The sequence below is a fragment of the Cimex lectularius genome, unplaced genomic scaffold (genome assembly GCF_000648675.2).
Source record: "Cimex lectularius strain Harlan isolate CLEC.00 unplaced genomic scaffold, Clec_2.1 scaffold109, whole genome shotgun sequence".
NCBI lineage: Eukaryota > Metazoa > Arthropoda > Insecta > Hemiptera > Cimicidae > Cimex > Cimex lectularius.
Genome location: NW_019392781.1, coordinates 743313 through 764999, shown reverse-complemented (window position 1 = coordinate 764999; position 21687 = coordinate 743313). Strand labels below are relative to the sequence as shown.

General features: G+C 34.7%; 1 protein-coding gene across 3 annotated transcripts; it reads left to right on the top strand.

Moving 5' to 3' along the window:
* Positions 1-1517: 1517 nt before the first annotated feature.
* On the top strand, positions 1518-20351 carry LOC106666007 (sodium-coupled monocarboxylate transporter 2-like). 3 transcript variants are annotated; one of them, XM_024227749.1, is made up of 13 exons: positions 1518-1797; positions 11583-11774; positions 13518-13677; positions 15711-15776; positions 15852-15903; positions 16701-16768; positions 16826-16980; positions 17180-17320; positions 17377-17485; positions 17546-17839; positions 17910-17996; positions 18427-18572; positions 20004-20351. In XM_024227749.1, the coding sequence occupies exons 1-13, from the start codon at positions 1790-1792 to the stop codon at positions 20248-20250; spliced, it is 1725 nt and encodes a 574-aa protein (XP_024083517.1). In that variant the 5' UTR covers positions 1518-1789; the 3' UTR covers positions 20251-20351. The 3 variants fall into 3 exon arrangements, with proteins under 3 accessions (XP_024083517.1, XP_024083518.1, XP_024083520.1); XM_024227750.1 differs by having other exon boundaries at positions 1521-1797; positions 11564-11774; XM_024227752.1 differs by lacking the exon at positions 1518-1797 and adding an exon at positions 5387-5704 and having other exon boundaries at positions 11564-11774.
* The last annotated feature ends 1336 nt before the right edge of the window (positions 20352-21687 follow it).

Here is a 21687-nt window from a genome sequence, read left to right as displayed (position 1 = left end):
CCATACGTGATGACGTTACAAGAAGTCAGCTTCATAAGATAGCTTAATTTATTGCACTTTCTGATTCTGCTTGGAAAATTTGAAAATGAGATTTTCTTAATGACCATAATCAGCAAATTCAACAGTTTTATATGATTTTCAATTAATAATAAATGGATAGATTTTTGTTCTGATTCTGCCAGATTATGTTGAAATGGTACATTTTTTGTCATATAACTAAATGAACCTTGATCAAAGTTCGTCAGTTCAAAAAATGTAACTTTGAACATTTCATAGTTGAAATTGTACATTTTATGTCAGGTAGGTGATGAACTTTGATCATTTGGATCTCAAACTGGTCAAAAAATGCAACTTTGATCAGTTCACCATATCAATGCTGTTCTACTTTTGTCAATTATGTTGAAATGATGCATTTTTTTGTCATGTACTGATGAACTTTGATCCATTGGTTTTAATCTGTCCAAAAAATGTAACTTTGATTAATTGACCATATCAATTCTTTGCTACTTTTGCCAATTATGTTGAAATGTTACTTGAATGAACTTTGATCAATTTGATATCATACTGGTCGAAAAAATGGAACTTTGATCATTTGACCATATAAATCATGTTCTGATATTGTTAATTATGTTGAAATGTGTACATTTTTGTCATGTAATTAATAAACTATGATCAATTGATTTTAATCTTTCCAAAAAATTTAACTTTGATCATTTCATAGTTGAAATTGTTTATTTTATGTCAGGTGGGTGATGAATCAAATTTGATCATTTGACCGTATAAATCATGTTCTGATATTGCCAATTATGTTGAAATGTGTACATTTTTAGTTGAAATTGAACATTTTATGTCTGGTGGGTGATGAACTTTGATCGATTTGATCTCAAACTGGTCAAAAAATGCAACTTTGATCAGTTGACCATATCATTCCTGTTCTGATATTGCCAATTATGTTGAAATGATGCATTTTTTTTGTCATGTTACTGATGACCTTTGATCCATTGGTTTTAATCTGTCCAAAAAATGTAACTTTGATCGTATCATAGTTGAAATTGTCTATTTTATGTCAGGTGGGTGATGAATCAAATTTGATCATTTGATCGTATAAATCATGTTCTGATATTGCCAATTATGTTGAAATGTGTACATTTTTATCATGTAATTGATGAACTATGATCAATTGATTTTAATCTTTCCAAAAAAATGTAACTTTGATCATTTCATAGTTGAAATTGAACATTTTATGTCAGGTGGGTGATGAACTTTGATCGATTTGTTCTCAAACTGGTCAAAAAATGCAACTTTGATCAGTTGACCATATCAATTCTGTTCTCATATTGGCAATTATATTGACACGGAAATTTTTTTGTGAGGAAATGATGAATTTTGAACGATCGATTTTGTTTAAACTGGTCACAAAATGTAACTTTGATCAATCGACCATCTCAATTCTGTTCCGATATTGCATTATTAACTATCGATGGTTGATGTCTGATTCTCTTAGATTTGCACTTTTTGCGGGATATCGGACATTGGTGGATCTTTACCGAGATTAATTTTTTTTGGCACCGTTCGACCCATTCTCACATTCTGCAACGACGGGAAGACACGCCGAGAAAGTCAAGACCACGTGAAGTGGGGATGTGCGCTCAAATGTGCGCGTCGAAAAGGCGTCCCGTTTTTGAAAGTGCGTGTCGACTGCTGCAGTCTTCTCCGGCTAACACTTCACCGCGGATTGCTGCACGCAGACACGCAGACTCACAGAGATCGCCGGCCGGAATCACATCGAATGGACTCGTACGTATAAATTCGTCTTTTTTTTCTCGACATTTCTGCATAATTTTTCTTGCTGAAACAAACCAAGGTAAACCTGTCAAAAAACATAATAATTAACAAATTACAAACATAAATCAAGAAGTTACATAGATTAAGCTATTTACGTTTATGTAATTTTCTTTTCAATATTTCGAAATACAAATTGATCCAATACAAATGCAAAATTTTAAAATATTGTGCACAACGTACATTTAACTATTTTATAATGTATGAACGAAGATTTCATCTAGCCTTGAGTCGAGTACAAACGGGTTGTGATTCAGCATCCTTGGACTTGCTTCCTTTTTTTTTGTAATTTGTTAATTCTTTAGAATAGAATTTCCGGATGAAAAACATCGCGAAATTGTTAAATTTCCAATTTCCACGCTTTGTATGCGCGAACAACGGTTTCACTAATTAAAATCTATTTTTGTTTTCAATCAAAACATAGAAAGTGAATCGTTTGACAGTTCTATGCACTATTGACTGTCAATTTCTTAAGAATAACGAAACCACCATAAGGAAGACCACGATTTAAAAGGAAAACACACCTATTTAAACCGTCATTTTTCAAATGATAATAATCGTTATTATTCCTTTCGTTCTTAATTGCCACTTTCGTCTTAGTTGTTTTTAAAAAATTTCCATCACTCGTACTTCAACAGAAACGTTTTGTTGTGATTAAGCAAACTGACAGTCTGAAATTTCTTTTGCCTGTTGGCCAACTCTATTTACCCAACTTTTCGGGTTTTCCCCAAGAACAGAACAACAACAATTAAAAATCAAAATTTCAAGCCTTTAAATGTCGACAAACTAATCTGTACATACACCTTATCCAGCTCAATATAGAACATACAGGCCCATCAAAATGTTTGATTCGTCATTAACATTTTTTCTTGAGGGTAGTTCTGTACTTTTTTCTTCCAAGGCGATTATTATTAAGGAGAAATAAATAAAAAATCATTTTTGGCCCTTATTCGCAGCAAAAGAGCCAAAACCAAAAAGTGAATCGTTTTTCTTCCTTGTTTAGACAATAAATAAATATTTAACATAAAGATTTATATATATAAAAAATTTCGTATTAGATAAATTTTTGCAAGAAAGTATTTTTTTTTTGTGTGAGTTGTGTTTGACCAAATTGACCCCCGAGTAAAATCTCGACCGTCTGATTCTGACCTTCGTTAATCATGTTTCTAATAATGTTTTTTTCCGGTCCGTCTAATCTCGCTGTTCTCCCTCGGCCAATTACAAAATTCCACCCGGATCTGTTCGGTTTTTATTTTGTCAATTGTTATTGTCTCGTATTCAGTTTTGAAAAATCGCAGGCTTTTTGTCTAGAAGTGCATGAGGCTTTGCTAGACGAACGAGGATTTCAATAGTAGATCATGATCGATCGGGCACATTTATATATAATAAATTTTATTCTTTCCCCTTGTAATTGAGCTATTTTTATAGAAGAACTGTTGGGTTTGGGATGTATTGATTTTTGTAAACATGCTCGCGATGAATCATAGTCATAGACTTGTATTATTACGTTCTCGAATTGTACGAATTTTTGCCAATTTTTAAGAGGAAAATCGGCCAAATCATTCTTATGATGGATCATTACGATGATCATTTATACAGTAATAGATTCATATCAATCGTCTTCTTCTGCATATTACTTACAGTCCAGCAATTTATACAGAAGAGTTTACATTGTGTTTGGGGATGTATTGATTTTTGTAAACATGCTCATGACGAATCATAGCCATAGACAAGGCAGGATTATCGAGGCTGACATATTTCGTTCTCGAATTGTACAAATTTTTGCTATTTTTTAAAAGGAAAATCAGTTATGATCATGGGTGTAATCATAGATCAAAATCGATTTCCTTTTTCTTCCCGTTAATTATATGCCCGGATTCGAGACAGATCATTTTTTTCTGGATTTTTTGAATGGAAATCATAAAAATCTTACTGATCATGTGATGTAAAGATGTCCACGATGTATCATTACCATAGACAAGCCAGAATTATGGAAACAAAGCATTTGTCCTTTTTTTCTGGAATTTTTTTCTTTTGTCAATGGAAATCATAAACATCATACTTCTCATGATGTCACGTCATGTTGTTCATATACAATAACCAATGACAAGCCAGAATTATCGGGACAAATTATTTTTCTGGTTTTTCTAGTTCCTTTCTGGAATTTTTGGCCTTTGTAAATGAAAATCATAAATATCATACTGATCATGATGCATGTCATGATATCCGTGATGTACATTAACCACAGACAGGATTATGGAGACAAACCGTTTTTCATGTTTGTTTCTAGAATTTTTTTTTGCTTTTGTCTATGGAAGTCCTAAAAATTATGCTTATCATGATGTCCATGATGTATCATAATCATAGAAAAACCAAGATTATCAAGATAAACCGTTTTTCAAGTTTCTTTCTCGAATTTTTCTCCCTTTGTCAATGAAAATCATAAATATCATACTGATCATGATGTCCATGATGTCCATGATGTATCATAACCGTAAAAAAACTAGGATTATCCAGACAAACGGTTTTTCATGTTTCTTTCTAGAATTTTTTTTGCTTTAGTCAGGGAAATCCTAAAAATCATACTGCTCATGATGTCCTTGATGTACAGTAATGATAGACAAGCCAGGATTATCGGGACAAAGCATTTTTCTCGTTTCTTTTTGGAATTTTTTGACTTTTGCCCATAAAAATCATAAAAATCATACTGCTCATGATATTCGTGATGAACAGTAACGATAGACAAGCCGGGATTATCGGGACAAAGCGTTTTTCTCGTTTCTTTCTGGAATTTTTTGACCTTTGCCCATAAAAATCATAGAAATCATACTGCTCATGATGTTCGTGATGTACAGTAACTATAGACAAGCCGGGATTATCGGGACAAAGCGTTTTTCTCGTTTCTTTCTGGAATTTTTTGACCTTTGCTCATGAAAATCATAGAAATCATACTGCTCATGATGTTCGTGATGTACAGTAACGATAGACAAGCCAGGATTATCGGGACAAAGCATTTTTCTTGTTTCTTACTGGATTTTTTTGGCCTTTGTCAATGAAAATCATAAAAATCATACACACGTTGGATCATTGCGATAATCGTCGGCACAGTTACACTTATTCAATCAAATTTATCCTTCTGTTTGTAATTATAGTTCTGTCATTCTCAAAGAAGCGATGTTGTGTTTTTGTACTGGTTTTTGTGATCATTTCCATTATATACACAGACATGATTGTCTAGTTAAAGTAATATTATTGTTTCTTTCTCACGTCTAATATTTTCATTGTAGTAAAGAGCTTTTGACCTTTTATAACGAGACCTATGATGGATCAACATAAATCAATCTTTGGGACTTTGTTATTCGAGATGTGTGGAAGTTGTAATACTCCAAATATCCATAAGCATGATTTTTTTCTTCTGATTCTTAAGCTGTTCTTAAACTTCAGTTTTATTTTAAATTTTTTAATCTGGTTTGACTTTCAAATCTTTCGTAACCCGTTATGGATCTGGCATCGATGGCGGGGATAAGCGCGCCAGCGCACTGCGAAGCCAGACGCACCAGTCGGACCAAGAACGGTGTCAAGCACCGTGCAAACAGAAACAGAAGAAAGAAAAAAGTGTGAAGTGTGTGAACGTACGGTTCTAGAATGCTGACACAGCTTTCGATCCCAATCAGGAACAAGGACAGGCCAGATACCCTTCGTCCTAGGTCCGACCGGAGTCATTCGCTTATCCCCCCGCGGGTTTAAAATTAAAACGGTTCTAAATCCGAACGGGTCGACGGCCTTACATGTCAATCCTTAATATTTTAATTCGACGGAGCCTGAAACATCTCTGAGGATCTCGAGCCCAACAAATCCCAAGGTAAACCAGACCTATCTTCAACCATTAGATAACTCGACAAACTCTGATAGCGTCTGAATGCAAAGACGTGCGAAAATATCATATTTCTTTTATTTCAACTATTGCTTATTATGTACTTAACCGATAAACCTAGGCCGGAAAGATTCCCATTGCTTCTCTTTCTAGAGATAAATTAGGCCAATAGACTCGGCGATGGAATTTCTCAAGTTCTACTTTCACTTTTATTCAACTCACTCCTTTTTTCAACAAACTCAGACTTATTTTTATTACATTTAACAATATATTACTTTTTATAACTTAAAAAATATTGTACACACTGGTATTGTTTAATTTTTAAAATCTATAAAACAAATCTCAAAAGAAACTACAGAAAAATGTTCAAAGAATATGTTATTTTAATAGTTTCAAAAGTTTCTAATAATATATATTTTCTAATAAATTCATTTGTTGCTAGTGTTGCTAGTCCAATCAATAATTTTTCTGTTCATTTCAAACATCCAGTATTTATTTTAGAGCTTGAAATAATTATTTTGTCGCTCCAGCAAAAAAAGAGACATTTGGTAATAATTACATGTTTTTTCTTTCACATTCGTTTTGACAAAATTACATCAATATAGATGAATCATTTATTACCTGCCCAATAGTTTTTTTTTTAAATTGAAAACCTCTAATACCCTTTTTTAGGGGTTGATTAATAAATTTATTCTTTGTATTTGAAACATTCGGTACTTATTTTAGAGCTTAACATAATTAATTTGTCCCTCTGGCGCCTCTAAAAAAGACACTTGGTGATAATGATGTGTATTTTTTTTCATTTTCGTTTTTACACATTTACAGTAATATAGATGAATTATTTATTACATGCCCAATAATTTTTTTAAAAATTTAAAACCGTTAATACCCTTTTTTGTCTCCCCGGTATCGCAAAAAAATTGTGATATTTACATGATTTTTGTCTCTCTCTCTCTCTCTCTCTCTCTCTCTCTCTTTTTCTCTTTCTCTTTCTTTCGTTTTTACAAGTTTACATCGATATAGATAAGTCATTTATTAGTCATGCATTTTTTTAGAGGTTGACATAATTTGCGGCTCCGGTATTACCAAAAAAATGCATCTTTTCTTGGTAATTTACATGTTGTCTTTACTGTCCCTCGTGTTTTTACGTAGTTTATCAATGTAGATGATTCAAATATTTATTATTTGCATTTGAAACATTCAATACTTTTTTTTGAGCTTAACATAATTAATTTTCCCTCTCCGGCATCTCCAAAAAAGACACTCGGTGATGATGATGTGTATTTCTTTCAAGTNTTACGTTTTTTATCAATGTAGATGATTCAAATATTTATTATTTGCATTTGAAACATTCAATACTTATTTTAGAGCTTAACATAATTAAATTTCCCCCTCCGGCATCTCCAAAAAGGTTACTTGATGATGATGGCTTGTATTTCTTTCACTTTCGTTTTTACAAATTTACATCAATATAGGTGATGCATTTATCACCAGTTCAATAGTTTTTCTTTTCATTTTAAACCTCCAATACCAATTTTAGAACTTGAACATAATTAATTTACCAATTAGGCATTATCCAACACATTCCTTTTCCAAAAAACTCAGACTTATTTTTATTACATTTAACAATATTTAACTTTTTATAACTTAAAACAATATTGTACACACACTAATGTTATTATATTTTTAAAATCTATAAAACAAAACCCAAATGAAACTCCGGAAAAAAATAATATTTTTTGAACATTGTAAATTATAATCTAAGTATACTGTCGGATTTTTTCTGGAAACAATCTTGACCAATAAAAAAGAATAAAAATATCAAAAATCTATATTTTTACAAGTAGTAAATACACTTAGACGTAATCGTTTTTTAAGTAAATATTAATGAAGATTCTACAGGGCTTTAAGAGGCCGATTTTTTTAATAAATATTCGAAAGTCGACCCCCCAAAACTTTTAATTGAACATTCGCGGTATTCCACTTAAGAGATAACGGAGGGAGATATCCGCTGTTATCACGTGCGATGTGTTCTCTCTCTCGCAGAAATTTCGGCCTTGTCCAAAATTTTCTATGAGATTCGTCAACTGGGCGGAAGTTTTGGAGAGGTCGAGCCACAGAGTCGCCAAATTCAACCGCTCTCGCTAACAGCCCAAATATTGGGTTTGTACAGTAACAATTTGAAAATTATTTTCCCGTAAACGGACTCAGTTAAATTGCAATGATTAAATCCTTAGGTAAAACGCTTTATCAATGAGCAGGCAGAATTTCCCTAGATTAAAAAAAAGCTGAGCTTTTTTTTTTTCCCTCACAGTCGGCAAAAATTATTGCTCTTTGACATTATAAGCCCTTTTATAAATACGTTTTCACATTATCTTCTAAGAAAAATAAATAAAAATGAATCAGGGGAAATTTAGGTTTAAGGAATTTTTCGTTAAGAACTTTTTTAATGTTGGCTGAAATTTGTTTTCTTTAAGTTTTTTTAATAATTATTTAATTATTATATATACAAAAGTCAATATTGATTTTTTTGTACTTGAAAAGCCGTTAAACCTAGGATTAAAAAAAAACCAGCATTGTTAATGGAACCTGCCAGGACTGATCACATTAGCTTTCCATCCGCACCAGATTACATTTCCATAAGAAAAATTCCAATATTGGTTTGTTTTTACATTTTCGAAATCCCATTGACTTGTTAAAAAAAGACAAAAAAAAACAGGTCGTGACACATTATTCAACCGAAAATTCATGAGAAACATGAGATTTCTGTACTTTTTCCTGAATACGGACGTTGATCATGTCAGCCCACGTGTAGCACGTGCATTGAATATTTTGGAATTTCTAGCCAGTACTGGTTACGAGAAACCTGCCAATACTGGTACTTAACATGATTTGGGGTTAGGAGGTTTCAACACCTTTGTCGTTCAACGCGAACTTCTTAGAATGGGAAACCTTAGGTAAAGGCAGTAGGGATGGATCGAAAGTATGGTTTGGAACTTCCGGATGCTTTGTCAAATGGATGGTGACGTTATGGATAGTGACATTAGTGACGTAGTAAGTTTGGACATTTTGAGGATAATTTGACGGCTTGGCATAACTCCATAGTTCCACTCCTTATGTCCAAAGCGTTCGCAGTAATTTCTTGTAAAGAGCTAGTTTTGTTTTGACAGTCGAGACAGATTTCAGTTCTAAAAGTCTTAATACTTGGATAAATCTAACGTTTATATCTCTCTTAAATCTCGTAATGGTACAAGGCTGGGGGTGGATGTCGGTACCTCCTAGTTACTGAGGTACAGTAGAGGGCAAGACTGTTTTTTCATTCTTTCTCCACTTTGGGCACCTTTTGAGAAGATCAAGGTGTTCTTGGATGTTGGAGATTGTTTAGGTCGGATTCCGCCAAGAAGACAGAATGGGCTGTCATCCGCGTAAGGATGTGAAAGTCAGTATTGGAACAGACTGGGTTTTGTTTAATCTAATTTTTACATAAAACATTTCAATCAGATACTTCAAAGATTATCGCCTATTATCACTTAGGTTTAAATTGAATTAATTGCCTGTTATCAACTGAAAAAAAATTGAATTATGTCCAACCCTTTTATCAAACGCGATACAATGTGCTTCCTGTTAATCCAGTCCAAAAATATTTACTTTTCGTTTGCGACAAAAAATCAAGGGAATCAATTTAAGTGCTTTAAAGGGTGGTTAAAACGAATCCGAATTGCTTTTTTCAAAAACACATTTTTTTGCCTACTTTACTGGATAGGTTTTTCGTATTTGTCATCTTTTCTATACGTAATCTTATTTAAGACAATCCTGCTTATTACTGTCTTATTGTAGGTAGAAAAACAAATTAATTGCCTTAAAGTCGGGCTTACCGCTATTGTCTTTGTGTGCTCTTTCTTTGGAAAAAAAGTTACATTACTCCCGCCTGGTCAAATATTACAGTAACTTTTCACTTTGTCTGGCCTCGTCCCTTCCTGTGGGTCACAGCAGTGACCTAGATAATCTATAAAAAAAGGATGCGATTACTCATTGTTTTCCTGTACAAAAAGGATGTTTTGTTTGTCAAAATTAATTAACGTTAATTAACTATCCGAATTCTAAAACATGATGAAATCTGTTTTGGTTGTCATGAGGCATAATCGCAAAATATATACGTTTCTACGTATCTAAATCGGATGATTCATATATTGCTAGACCAATAATTTTTCTCTGTATTTCAAACCTCCAATATTTATTTTAGAGCTTGAAATAATTATTTTGTCGCTCCAGTCCAAAAAAGACACTTGTGATTACATGTTTTTTCTTTCACTTTCTTTTTTACAAACTTACATCAATATAGATAAGTCATTTATCGGCTTACCAATAGTTTTTTTAATTTAAAACCTCTAATACCCTTTTTTAGAGGTTGGCATAATTAATTTGCTGCCCCAGTGTCGCCAAAAAAGAGACTCTTGGTGATATTTACATGATTTTTCTCTCCCACTTTCGTTTTTACAAATTTACATCAATATAAATAAGTCATTTATCGGCTGTCCAATAGTTTTTAATTTAAAACCTCTAATACACTTTTCTAGAGGTTGACATAATTCATTTGCCGCCTCAGTATCGCCCAAAAAGAGACTCTTGGTGATATTTACATGAATTTTTTTTCTCTCTCTCTTTCGTTTTTATAAGTTTACATCAATATATATAAATCATTGATCGGTTGTACAATAGTTCTTTTTTAAATTTCAAACCTTTGATGAATTTTTTTAGAGGTTGACATAATTTGCGGCCCCGGTATTACCAAAAAAATGAATCTTTTCTTGGTAATTTACATGTTGTCTTTACTGTCACTCGTGTTTTTACGTATTTTATCAATGTAGATGATTCAAATATTTATTATTTGCATTTGAAANTTTGAAACCCCAATACTTTTTTTAGAGGTTGACTTAAATAATTTGTCCGGCATCGCCATAAAAAAGAGACACTTTGTTGTTTTCTCACTCCCGTTTTTACTTATTTATTCAATATACAGATTATTCATTTATCTCCTGCCCAATAGATATTTTTTTAATTTTGAAACCCCAATACTTTTTTTAGAGGTTGACTTAAATAATTTGTCTGGCATCGCAATAAAAAAGATACACTTTGTTGTTTCCTCACCAGTGTTTTTATTTATTTATTCAATACAGATTATTCATTTTTCTCCTGCCCAATAGATTTTTTTTTTAATTTGAGACCCCAATACTTTTTTTAGAGGTTGACTTAAATAATTTGTCCGGCATCGCCATAAAAAAGAGACACTTTGTTGTTTTCTCACTCCCGTTTTTACTTATTTATTCAATATAAATTATTCATTTATCTCCTGTCCAATAGTTGGTTTTTTTGAAACCTCAATAGTTTTTTTTTAGAGGTTGACTTAAATAATTTGTGGACTCCGGTATCTCCAAAAGCAAGAGACCCTTTTTGATAATTATATGTTTTTTGTTTCCAATTTCGTTTTTACAAATTTACATACGAATATATTTGAACCATTTATTGCCAGCCCAATAATTTTTCTTTTCATTCCAAACCTATATATAAATTATATAAAAATGCTTAATTAATTATTCGTTATTACCTTATAATATTATTATAATAAAAGATGATAAAACATGCTTTGGTCGTCTTGAGGCTTAATCTCAAAATACCTTGTTCCTTGTTCTTCCGATTAGACATAGTTCACGGATTTTCCGGCTAATTTAAAAGACAAAGAGACATTTAAACCTGCCTGGGCTTTGACAAAAGTCTCACTAGGCAAATGATTCAGTTTAATTGAATAGTGATAAAATTTATCCCGTCGTGCGACCTGGGATTTGCCAGAAGTTGCCTTTGATTACAGAATGAACTCGACCTCTTTCGACGAAACCCTGTTCGACTGGGCCGAGTATTCGGTCTTCAGCCTGATGCTGGCCACGTCTTCAGTGATCGGACTCTACTTCGGCTGCTTCAAGCAGCAGGACTCCGTCTCGGAGTACCTACTCGGTGGAAAGCGGATGGGCATGGTGCCTGTGGCCGTCTCACTCGTCTCGAGGTGAGTAAAAATTAAAATTTACTCTATGTTATAAAAGAGCACATCCTCTCAATATAAAGACTTTTTTTTAAGGTTAAGTTGTCTCTAAGGACGAAAGTGTCTGTAAAAATAAGATATTTTTAAATTTTTTATCATTGCTAAATATGTTGTTTCTCTCATTGAAAAATAAGTCGTCAAATCGTTTTACCTAATCTTCAACTTGACCCTGACTTTTAAGTTGTTATGCGTATTTCTACCAGTTTTAACTACTTCATTTCTACTGTGTTATTATATTAAAAAAAAGAAACTTACCTATCCTTGTTACTATGCAAGACATTTCTTCCCACTCCTAGTAAGATCACCAAGAATTTAAAACCTAGCCCTGTCAAATTTAACAATCTTCGGCTTCAAAAGGCGAACTATTGACTCGTTAAGAAGAATCAGCCGATTAACTGAGCTTAACAAATTGGTCAATTGGTCAATTCGTGATAGTTAAGAGACTATCACTTCGAATTGAAACGTCCGATAAAAAAAACCGGTTAGTTAAAATTCGCGTAAAATGTTATTTTAAACAGTCGTCGAGGAGAAAAGAGCCGGCGAGAGTTGTAAACCGTCTTTTATATTACAGTTTATAAAGTAATTGACCGCGATAAAGAGTGAAATTGAAGAATGTGCGGATGTGGCAGAGGGCGTATTTTTTTAAAGCTTAGTTTGCCTTCTTACTCGCGTTTTTATTTTGATCGTCATAAAACATTAATTGAGCTTGTTTTTTTGAAGGAAATAAAAATATTTACTGATGTAATCTATTGTGGGTGGTATCGCAAAACGCGTGCTGATAATTGTTTTTTCTTACACTTAATTTTTTTTTACAAATTGAATATCGATTATTTATTTATCGCATGTACGAAAGATTTTTGCATTTAACACCTTCAACACTTATTTTAGAGGTGGACATAATTAATTTTTATCGCTCAAGAATGATACAATTGGTGACATTTAAATATTTTTTTTTCAAACACTCAACTTTTTATGTATTTAAATCCATATTTATTATAGATATTTATCGCTTATCTAATAGTTTTTCGTTTATTTCAAGCCTCCGATTTTTTTTTTGAAAATTGTCTTAATTAATTGGTTCCTCTTGTATCGCAGAAAAAAGAGAAACTAGCTGATATTTACGTAGTTTTTCTTTTTTTACAGTACACCAATGTAATTAATTCATTTATCGCTTGTCCAATAGTTTGTCATTTATTTCAAGCCTCCAATACCTTTTTTAGAATGTTGGCATAGTTAGTTGGTTCCTTTTGCATCGCAGAAAAAAGAGACACTAGCTTATATTTACGTAGTTTTTCCTTTTTTTTTACAGTGCAGCAATATAATTGATTCATTTATCGCTTGTCCAATAGGTTTTCGTTTATTTCAAGCCTCCAATACCTTTTTTAGAAGGTTGGTATAATTAATTTGTTCCTCTTGCATCGCAGAAAAAGACACTAGCTGATACTTACGTAGTTTTTTGTTTTTTTTACACTACTGCAATATAATTGATTCGTTTAATTCTTGTCCAATAGGTTTTGTTTGCATTTCAAACCTCCATTACTACTTCTGTAGCTTGTCATAATTTGTCGAGAGTTTTAGAGGTTGTTCATGTGCTCTTTTATCCCAGGATTACCAAAAAAATACGTTCTAAAGGGATCACAAGGGTTCTGCACCTGGCGTTAGGCTGTATTTTTTTTGTTTTAATAGAAAATAAACGCTCTTTTTCAGCTATATATCTGGCGTGACACTCCTCGGCGTCCCGACGGAAATTTACACATACGGGACGCAGTTTTTCCTCGCCAACGTGACCAACGCGTTCGTCGGAGGCGTGACGGCGACCCTTTTCCTCCCCGTTTTTTACAAGCTCCAGCTCGTCTCGCTGTACGAAGTAAGTTTGTCTAAAATTTTGACTATATTTTTAATAATTAATAATCGATTTAAAAGAACAATTATATAAACTGACAGGCAAAAAATTCTACCCATTTGTAATATAACTTGATTTGTATATATGTCAGTAGTATCAGGATGGACGGGCTGTTATTCGTCTTTTGAGGCTATTCCATAAATGTTCGATGAGGTTCAAGTCTGGAGAACGGGCTGGCCAGGCTGAAACCCTGTTGTTATGCTGTTGAAGGTTTGTACTATGCGAGCGACATGTAGACGGGCATTGTCGTGCATTAGAATAGGATTGTCGCTGATTTAATCGAGGATAGGCAACGCATGATGATCCAAAAGACCATCCACGAACAACGACCAAATCTATGCGACTCTCCATTGAAATTTCCGCCCACATCATCACTGAGCTACGTTGTAAAGGTCGGCTCTGGGAAAAACTACAGGTTTCGTACCTTTCATTCGCCTTATCCACACTCTTTCACGCCAATCTGAAGATCTTAGAGCAAATCTCCACTGTAAAAGTGTGAAAAGTGTCCAAAGACCAATGGCTGTGTTCTCAAGCAAATGGGAGCCGTGCAATTTTGTGTGTTCTTGTCTGGTTCTCTTACGGGGCGAAAAGTCATCAGTCCATACTGATTTTATCTTCTTTGAGCGGTGCGTTCAGAAATTTGGTCACCTCGAATCTCCTGTGCGGTTTCGCAAAATTCTCAAACTCAAAAAACGGTCATCCTGTAGTTCTGTTACCCTAGGGCGTCCAGAACCGGTCTATGGTAGGACCCAGTTTCTCAAAAATATTTAACGGCGTCTCGCAGAGTTTCGTAGGTAACTCCGATGGCAATAGCCTCATACCTGATGGAACGCCCATCATCAATATGTGCCAGGGGCCTCAATGGCCGTAACGGTTTAGGCGTTGTTACGGCGCTTAAAGGTCCCGGGTTCGAATCCTGGTACCGGTGTACATCACAAGGCCGAGAGTCATTGAAAGTATGGCGAATATGATGACCCCTATCGTCATTAAAATAATTGAGCTGGAAAAGCCAAAGGTAACAGGAATGTTTTGAACTTTTGAAAATCGAGGACTCACCGGTACGCCTGTCGGTAGGATGAGACGGATATGAACCTCTGAACGACTCCGGGGTTCACGGCCAGCTGGGCCTTCATTCGAACCTGACAAACTTACAAATGTTTTTTTTTTTTTTTTTTTCAAAAACACCTTCATCCTGAGGGTTTATATGACCTCTGCTGTTGCGAACCCTCGTAAAAAAGTCCCACATCATACCCAACATCCTCAACACTAAGTGGCATTTTTAAGTTTAAAAATTGAAATTAAGAAAACAAAGTTGAAAACTAAACAGTTTATTGCTTCAGAATTCAAATCAGACTGAATAAACATCATAAATTCCGTAAAAAGTAAACATTGAAAAATCTTTTATCCTTGTTTTGGAATAAACATACACACTTATTTATTGGTACAAACAATGGGACAAATTAAGGGTAGAATTTTCTTTTATCGAGAAAATGAAAAAAAAAATCAATTGGATGGAATTTTTTACCTGTCAGTGATATATTTTTTTTGTTTAAATCTCTTAATTAGTTTTAATTAAACTTAAAAACATTGAATACGATGAAGATATATTTTTTCTTTTTGAATCCCTTTTAACATGGTCTGTGAATTTTTATCTAATACTTATTTGGAGATCGTGAGATGCGGTCTGGTGTGACGTAGGTTTACAAAAACATTTGCCAACGTTTCGACCTTTATTGAGATCATCTTCAGGGCTTAAAATGTTTGTTTTCCGTAGATGTGTCATTCTTTTCTATTGTGTTGAGAGTGTCGAGTCGCGGGCAACATCTACACGGAAAACAAACACTGAGCCCTGAAGATGATCTCAATAATGATCGAAACGTTGGCACGATAAAGAAAATGATTTTGTAAAACTTCACGATCTCCAAATAATCATGGGCTAACGGTCACTAAACACGACACATTTATCTAATACATTTCTCTTGTTTTGTTTTTTTAAGTACCTGGAGAGAAGATTTAATTATAAAATCAGAGTTATCGCATCACTGCTGAACGCTTTATCACTGGTTAGTATGGGAACAAACACAAATCTTTGTCGTGCCCACGGGGTACAATTAATAAAATAAATAAATAAATTACAGATAACCTTTGTACCGATTGTAATATACGGACCAGCACTGGCATTTAACCAAGGTAAGGATTTGGGTCTTATTTATGGGGGCGGTTTTGTCGGAAACACTCGTACGATTTTTTTCTTGTCTTTTGCCACTAAACTGGTCTTTTATACCAAGATTTACAAAAAATGTTTTAACAAGAAGATTTAAAAAAAAATTCAAAAAGGGGGCTCAATAAATTCGAATTGATTTTCACCCTGTCTATAGAATTCGGCCAAAATTTTAAAACACAACTTTTATTCGTTTTCTTACGGCAATTCCTTTCAGATCTGCTTATTTTCGCAAACGTGATATTTTATGGTCGCACGGTTTCTGGTCGATTTCGTTCTGATCCAATTTTAAGCGTTTTAAATCGTTTTTCTGGACCTGAAGGCCGTCCGTGGTCCGCTCATCCTCGTCCTGTTCAGTTTCTAGCAAGGCTGAAGCTATTATTGGTAAACATATATTTGTTTTTTTTTCTTTCGTACCTTATAATTGTACGGATTTAGGAGAGAATTGACCACTTACAAGTGGTTACATTCACGAAATGAGAAAATTTCCGCGAATATTCTATCAGGTCAAAAAATAAAAAAAATTAAAAATCAATTATAACTATGTGAAATAACATTTTTTTAGAAGGGTGTGTTATTTTTTAACTATAAGTTTTTTTTTAATCAACAACAGTTGATGTCAATTTATACTATTTTATTTTCCTTCAAGGGCCAAAAAGTTTATGATGGAGGGCTAGAAATAATTTAAAAATTTTACAAAATTTGTCTGCCTTAAAAACAATTAACAAATTAAAGCAAAATGACATATTTTTTTTGTCGTTTGCAGTGTCTGGAGCGAATATACATATAATAACTGCCGTCCTATGCGCCGTTTGCATATTCTACACCACTTTGGTAATTAAATTTTATGCTTTTTTTAAAGCATTTTATTAATTTTTTTAAATGTTCAAGGGTGGCTTACGAGCTGTAGTTTGGACGGACACCCTTCAGGGATTTCTGATGCTTTGTTCTGCCATAGCAGTCCTCGTCCTAGGGTTCAACAGCGTCGGGGGCTTCACGAAGGTCCTCGACGCTGCTCAAGAAGGAGGAAGGATCGAGTTCTTAGTGTAAGTGGACAGAAAAAGCGGTTCAAAAGAGCAAAACAGAACGAAACATATTGTAATTTATATAATTATCGATTAATTTGCTGAATGACAATGACAAGACATGAAAAAATGTTTTGTTTATTCAGAACCTCATCACTTAACAGATTTTTAGTTGTTAGGCAAAATGAGGCGTGAACAATTTTTTTTCGTTTGTTTTCAGAATGGACCCTGATCCTACGTTGAGGATGAGCTTCTGGTCGGTGACTTTCGGCCTTTTTTTCACCTGGACGGCCCAGCTGGCCGTGAACCCCGGAGTCGTCCAGAGGTTCATATCCGTCTCATCGTACCGACAGGCGTACCGGTGAGTCCTCGACTTTCAAAAGTTCAAAACATTCCTGTTACCTTTGGCTTTTCCAGCTCAATTATTTTAATGACGATAGGGGTCATCATATTCGCCATACTTTCAATGACTCTCGGCCTTGTGATGTACACCGCGTACCAGTCTTGCGATCCTTTGACGGCTAAGGTACCATTTTGCTAGTTATTGACGTTTGGATTATTACAAATTTTTTGTTTAAATTAAAAGATTATATCGAGGAGAGATCAGATCCTTCCGCTTTTCGTCACAAACGTGGCCAAGCAAGTGAGAGGTCTTCCTGGATTGTTCATAGCCGGCATTGTGAGCGCGGCTCTCAGCACCATGTCGACGAGCCTGAACACGATAGCCGGCACTGTGTTCGAGGACTTCATCTCTCCCTTTTTGCCTCCAAAGATCAGGGAAGAGTACGCCGGGAAGATCATGAGGATCATAGTCCTCGTGACCGGCGCCATATGCGTCCTCATGGTCATGGTCATCGAGAACATGGGACAAATTCTCGAGGTGAGTGGGTTTCACGATATTAATCAATATTAAACTAATACTGTAAAATTTGAACATAACTTTTTTTTAGATGGCTTCAAGTTTCGGAGGTGTCACGACAGGAACATCGCTTGGGATCTTCATCCTCGGAATTCTTTTCCCATGTGCCAATACACCTGTAAGTTATATTTAACTTAATAAATCCATTATATTTCGTGGTCCGATTGACCAAATAACTTCTTTCAATTAATTAATCTTTCTGTAAGGTAATGGTTGAAATGAAAAAGTCATTGTCACGAGCGGGATTCGAACCCACGACCTTGAGCTATCGCGACTTCAGAAGTGGTAGAGCAGCGGCGTGTTTAGCAGAAGGTCGTGGGTTCGAATCCCGCTCGTGACACTGACTTTTTCATTTCAACAAATCCTTTATATAAAGATTATTTATCTTAATATTTCGAATAATAAACCCAAAAAATAAGAAAATAATGTTTAAACAAATTTAAATAAAAATCAAAGATTCTTATATCATTCAGATCCTTTCATCTTTGACTAACAACCTTGCAATAATTTTTAAAGGTAAATTCTAATATTAAAACTTCCATTTTCAGGGTGCCTTTGTAGGTGGGTTGTTCAGTATAAGTCTGATGACCTGGATCATGGCAGGTAATCAAGTGGCAGCTGTCAAAGGACTCTTGAAGTATCCTGTCAAACCGATGAGGGTAGACGGCTGTCAAAGCTTCGTAAATTTAACCAGGTAACATACCGAAAGCCTTATTTTGAACAGAAAGCAAAACTTTTCCCCATGTCTATATAACGTCTAGAAATAAATCTATACGGACGGAACGTGATCTTAGGGAGCTGAAATATTTCCGGAAATCGTTATCTTTAATATTCGAAATACAAAGGGAGAAACGTTTTAAAAACATCTTTTCTTCAATTGTTTTCAGGATAATTTGTTTTCTATCTTCGACATTAACACCACAGATCACGTAACGTAAACTTACATTTTGTTTTGCACCAAGCATTAGGTTTTTCTTTATGTTTTTTTAAAAATCACCTTCAAAAATTATATGCATTTAAGTTGTATTTATCGACTGCATAATGTAAAAAATAAATTGGACCGCCCAGCATTTGATCTAATTCAAAACTATACAACTCCGAACAAGAAAACCACAAGATGTTTCAAGAGAGTTAGAAAATAATTGAAGCGATATTTTATAAAATAATTCACCAGTTGGTGGTTGTTTTTAGCGAGAACAACCGATGAAATTTGAACAACCAACTAGAAAAGCTCTTAGTGAACTGCTAATTGCAGCTGGACAACAACTGCCACATCTCCTGGACTTACGATCCTTAATTAAGAAGTCATTCTGACTCGGAGAGTACAAATTGTGTATTGCCTCATAACGAATGACTAAATGACTTTGAAGTGCTTTCAGTTAACTGCTACTTGCAGGTTGACTACTGCTATGACATCTACTAGACTTACAGTCAATAGTACGGAAGATAAATTGACTCGTAGCTTGCAAATTGCCTATTTCCTCTTTACCAGAGATGACTAAACGAATTTGAAAAGCTTTTAGTGAGCTGCTACTTGCAGATTGGCTACAGCTGTGACATCTAGTGGACTTACAGTTCATAGTACTTAAGACAAATTGACTCGCAGCGTGCAAATTGCCTATTTTCTCTTAACCAGAGATGACTAAATGAGCTTGAAAAGCTGTTAGAGAACTGCTAACTGCATACGGGTAATAGCTTTGACATCTAATGGACTTACGGTCCATATTACCGAAGGCAAAATGACTTGGAGCGTGCAAATTGTCTATTTCCTGTTAACCACGAATGACTAAATGACCTGGAAGTGCTTTTAGGGAACTGCTACATTCAGGTTGATTACAGCTGTCATATCCATTGGACTTCATACTGGAAGTCATACTGATTCGGAGCGTACAAATCGACTGATGCTTCTTAACAGGAAATGACTAAATGACCTTGAAGAGTTTTCTTACTTACCTTTAAAATTGTCATGCCTAGTCGTATTAATCAATTTTATCATACTTCCCTAGAGGATTTTATAACTTTGACAAATTGGGCAGTTTTACAAGTTTCAATATTTTTTTCAAGAAAAGCTCAACTTTGTGTACTTATGTACAAAACATGTATTTATGTGTTTTTCATGTTGCAGCATGGCCAGCGTGGAAGCCGTTGAACAGGTATTCTGGCCATTCAGGATTTCTGTTTTTCACTACGGTCTCATCGGCTGTTTGAGCGTCCTAGTGATCGGCATCCCCGTCAGCCTCCTGACACCTGGAATCAGGCCGAAGACGAACCCCGAACTCTTTTCGCCTTGGGTGCGCCGGTGGCTCCCTGAGGATGGCGAAACCTGCAGCATCCCCCTGGATGAACAGCACACCGAGTACAAAACAGCCTAAACTTCCAACCTAGATTATTTTTCTACATTCTTTTTATACGAGACGTTGAAGAGATTGTGTACTTATTTTATACTGTTGTTTGAAATATATTGTTAACACTATATCGTTTCTTAAAGTATTATAAAACCAAATCAACTCAAAGTTAGCATATTTAACTTTAATATCTGACTTTATTGAAGAATCCTACCTGAGGTAATGAAGTTCTGGGTCATTTAGTCTACCTACCTAAGTATGATAAGTTCACGAGATGTCACAGCAGTTGTCCATGTGCAAGTAGCCTTTCTTTGAAAGCTCTTCAAGGCCATTTGGGCATTTCCTGTTAAGAAGTAGCAGTCGATTTGTACGCTCCGAGTCATTTTGTCTTCCTAACTATCGATCGGAAATTCATGAGATGTCACAGCAGTTGTCCAAATGAAAGTAGCCTTTCTCTGAAAGCTCTTCAACGTCATTTTAGCATTTCCTGTTAAGAAGCAACAGTCGATTTGTACGCTCCGAGTCATTTTGTCTTCCTAAATATGGATCGGAAGTCCACTAGATGTCAAAGCTGTTTCCCTGATGCAGTTAGCAGTTCTCTGAAAGCTCTTTAAGGTCATTTTGGCATTTCCTATAAAGAAGCAACAGTCGATTTGTACGCTCCGAGTCATTTTGTCTTTCTAACTATCGATCGGAAGTTCATGAAATGTAACAGCAGTTGTCCATATGCAAGTAGCCTTTCTCGGAAAGCTCTTTAAGGTCATTTTGGCATTTCCTGTTAAGAAGCAGCAGTCGATTTGAACGGTCAGAGTCATTTTGTCTTCCGAACTAGGGATCGGAAGTCTACTAGATGTCAAAGCTGTTTCCCTGGTGCAGTTAGCAGTTCTCTGAAAGCTCTTTAAGGAAGGTTAGTAATTTATTGTCAAGAAGCAATAGACAATTTCCACATCCAGAGTCCCCAATTAAAGATTCTTCGTCATCTGAATTTTAGTTTTAAAATACACATGTCGCCAATGTTTTATTACTTTGGCTCAATTGCCAAGACGTTGGTAATTTTTTGTGGGGTCAAGTAAGTATTTTACTCCACTGGAACCTCCAGGTTAAGATCAAACCATGGAAATAGGCACTTTTCTCCACAGAGCTTAGCACTTTTGCCAGTCTTTTTAGCGCACTTCTGTAGATGTAAGAATTGTCTTTACTTCCTTTGTTTTATTTAATTTTCCCTTTCTGGGTTTTAAAGGGACAATCTCACTTGATTAAAACAAACTAGAATAGAAGCCAGCAGGTGGAAAAATCTCATTTTCTAACAGATATTAACAGAATTAGGTTTAGCAATCTTGCCAGCTTCGAGGAAATAAAAAAATATTGTTTTCCTGAATAAACTTTAATAAGAATAACATCAAACATATGCATCGTTACAATTATACTATTCACGTATGACTCGGGTATTAGGCCATTTTCAGT

Excerpts from the sequence above, each read along its gene's own strand:
- LOC106666007 (XM_024227749.1), top strand. Across the intron at positions 15,777-15,851 it reads TGCTGAACGCTTTATCACTG|ATAACCTTTGTACCGATTGT; the intron begins GTTAGTATGGGA and ends AATAAATTACAG. Across the intron at positions 16,981-17,179 it reads GGAAGGATCGAGTTCTTAGT|AATGGACCCTGATCCTACGT; the intron begins GTAAGTGGACAG and ends GTTTGTTTTCAG.